General features: G+C 55.7%; 1 protein-coding gene across 9 annotated transcripts in view; it reads right to left on the bottom strand.

Moving 5' to 3' along the window:
- ALPL (alkaline phosphatase, liver/bone/kidney) overlaps positions 1 to 1688 on the bottom strand; it is a 63967-nt gene that overhangs the window by 15667 nt on the left and 46612 nt on the right. For 5 of the 9 annotated variants that reach the window (XM_010829985.1, XM_010829988.1, XM_010829984.1 and 2 more), the window contains exon 3: positions 88 to 207. In XM_010829985.1, the coding sequence (XP_010828287.1) occupies positions 88 to 207 (120 nt within the window). The other 4 variants (XM_010829992.1, XM_010829991.1, XM_010829990.1 and 1 more) reach the window with 4 other exon arrangements.

Here is a 1688-nt window from a genome sequence, read left to right as displayed (position 1 = left end):
TGCAACATGCCCCCAGAGCCCGAGCCTCTACAACACAGCCCCCCTCACCTCTGCCTGCCACCCCGGGTCCCCCACCCCAGGCCTCACCGTCTCCCAGGAACATGATGACATTCTTAGCCACGTTGGTGTTGAGAGTCTGAAGCCTCAGGGCATTTTTCAGGGTCTGCTGAGCTTGGTCTCGCCAGTACTTGGGATCTTTCTCTTTCTCTGCAGAGACAGAGAGGCAGAGTTATTCAGCAGGAGTGGGGCAGCTCCCCCAGCCATTACAGACCCCAACTTCTCATGGCGATGGTGTGCCTGTCTGCAGTCAGCAGAGCAAGCAGTCATTGCCCCATCCCAGACAGCCATCCTGAGGTCTGCCAGCCTCTGCCAGGCCAAACAAGCCTGAGGACTCTGGGTCTTCTCCCCACACCCGAGAGCGAAGGAACCAAGGCTCAGAGATGCCAAGTGACTCGCCCAAGGCCACACAGCTCTGACAGACACTGGCAGACCTGGGCTTCACTCCAAAGCCCACGCTCTTTCCTTCCACCCAGTGGAGAGGCATTGTGCTCAGGCAGCAAATGAACAGTGCGAGCACAATCAGGAGGGTAATGTTTAACCTATTCAAGAGAACAAGCTACTTCCAATGGCAGGAACTCCCAGATGTATCCCAGCTATCAATTATAAACTCTACTTGGCTTATTCATTAAAGTAGGCTTGGCAGGAACCTGACTCAGCAACAGCTATTTAGCAGGGCTGGAAAGCAAGGCTTGCCTTTCTGTTTACCGTAACAAACTTAAAGGAGCCAGGTACAGCCTCACTCTTGTTAGTGTAAATTGGCCAAGAAGATGCTCTGTGTCCCTAATTCCTTGGAAAACCAGGAATGCCTTCTTTTCTCTCTCTGTCTCTCCCCACCCAACCCCCCGACCATGTCCATGGGTTGAGTCATCAATTTTCCAGCAGAAAGAGCACTCTAGTGCCTGAGAGCCCTCGCAGAACAGTTGCTGTGTGGAGAAGCCGAGCTCCCTGGTCCTCAGTCTCCTCCCTGTCAGATGCGGGTGTTTGCACCCTCAGGGGCTCATGAGGACAGGATTAGATAAGGCAACACACGGACCTACAGGAGAAGATCAACACCTCACTCCCAACAATTCCACACCAGACCCGAACTCCCCTTTCCTTCCAAGCAGAGGCCCCAGAGACCCCCCCAGGGCATCAGGGCCCTCCCACCTCCTGTTGGTTTCTCCTCTGTGCTCGGGCCTCACCAAGCCTGCCTATCCAGGCACAGAAGCCTCGAGAAGGGCGCTCCTCGGGGATTCTCTCACCAAGCCTGCCTATCCAGGCACAGAAGCCTCGAGAAGGGCGCTCCTCAGGGATTCTCTCACCAAGCCTGCCTATCCAGGCACAGAAGCCTCGAGAAGGGCGCTCCTCGGGGATTCTCTCTTTCAGTGGCCTCCATTGCCCGGAAGGAAGGCGGAGGCCATGAGAGGTGGGAGGGTCGTGTCCAAGGTCATGTTACACATTCACAGCTGAAGACACAGGCCTCAGCTCTTGGCCCAGCTCAGGCCCAGGCTCGTAGTGCGGGTGAAGAGCACAGCTTTCCTTTTTTTATGGCTGTGCTGGGTCTTTGATGCTGCACGTGGGCTTTCTCTAGTTGCAGAGCGCTTCTCGTTGGAAGACACCCGCATGTGCAATCCTCCTGCACGGGCCTG

The sequence above is a fragment of the Bison bison genome, unplaced genomic scaffold (assembly GCF_000754665.1).
Source record: "Bison bison bison isolate TAMUID 2011002044 unplaced genomic scaffold, Bison_UMD1.0 scf7180017864516, whole genome shotgun sequence".
Lineage (NCBI taxonomy): Eukaryota > Metazoa > Chordata > Mammalia > Artiodactyla > Bovidae > Bison > Bison bison.
This window is presented reverse-complemented; position numbering and strand designations above follow the sequence as displayed.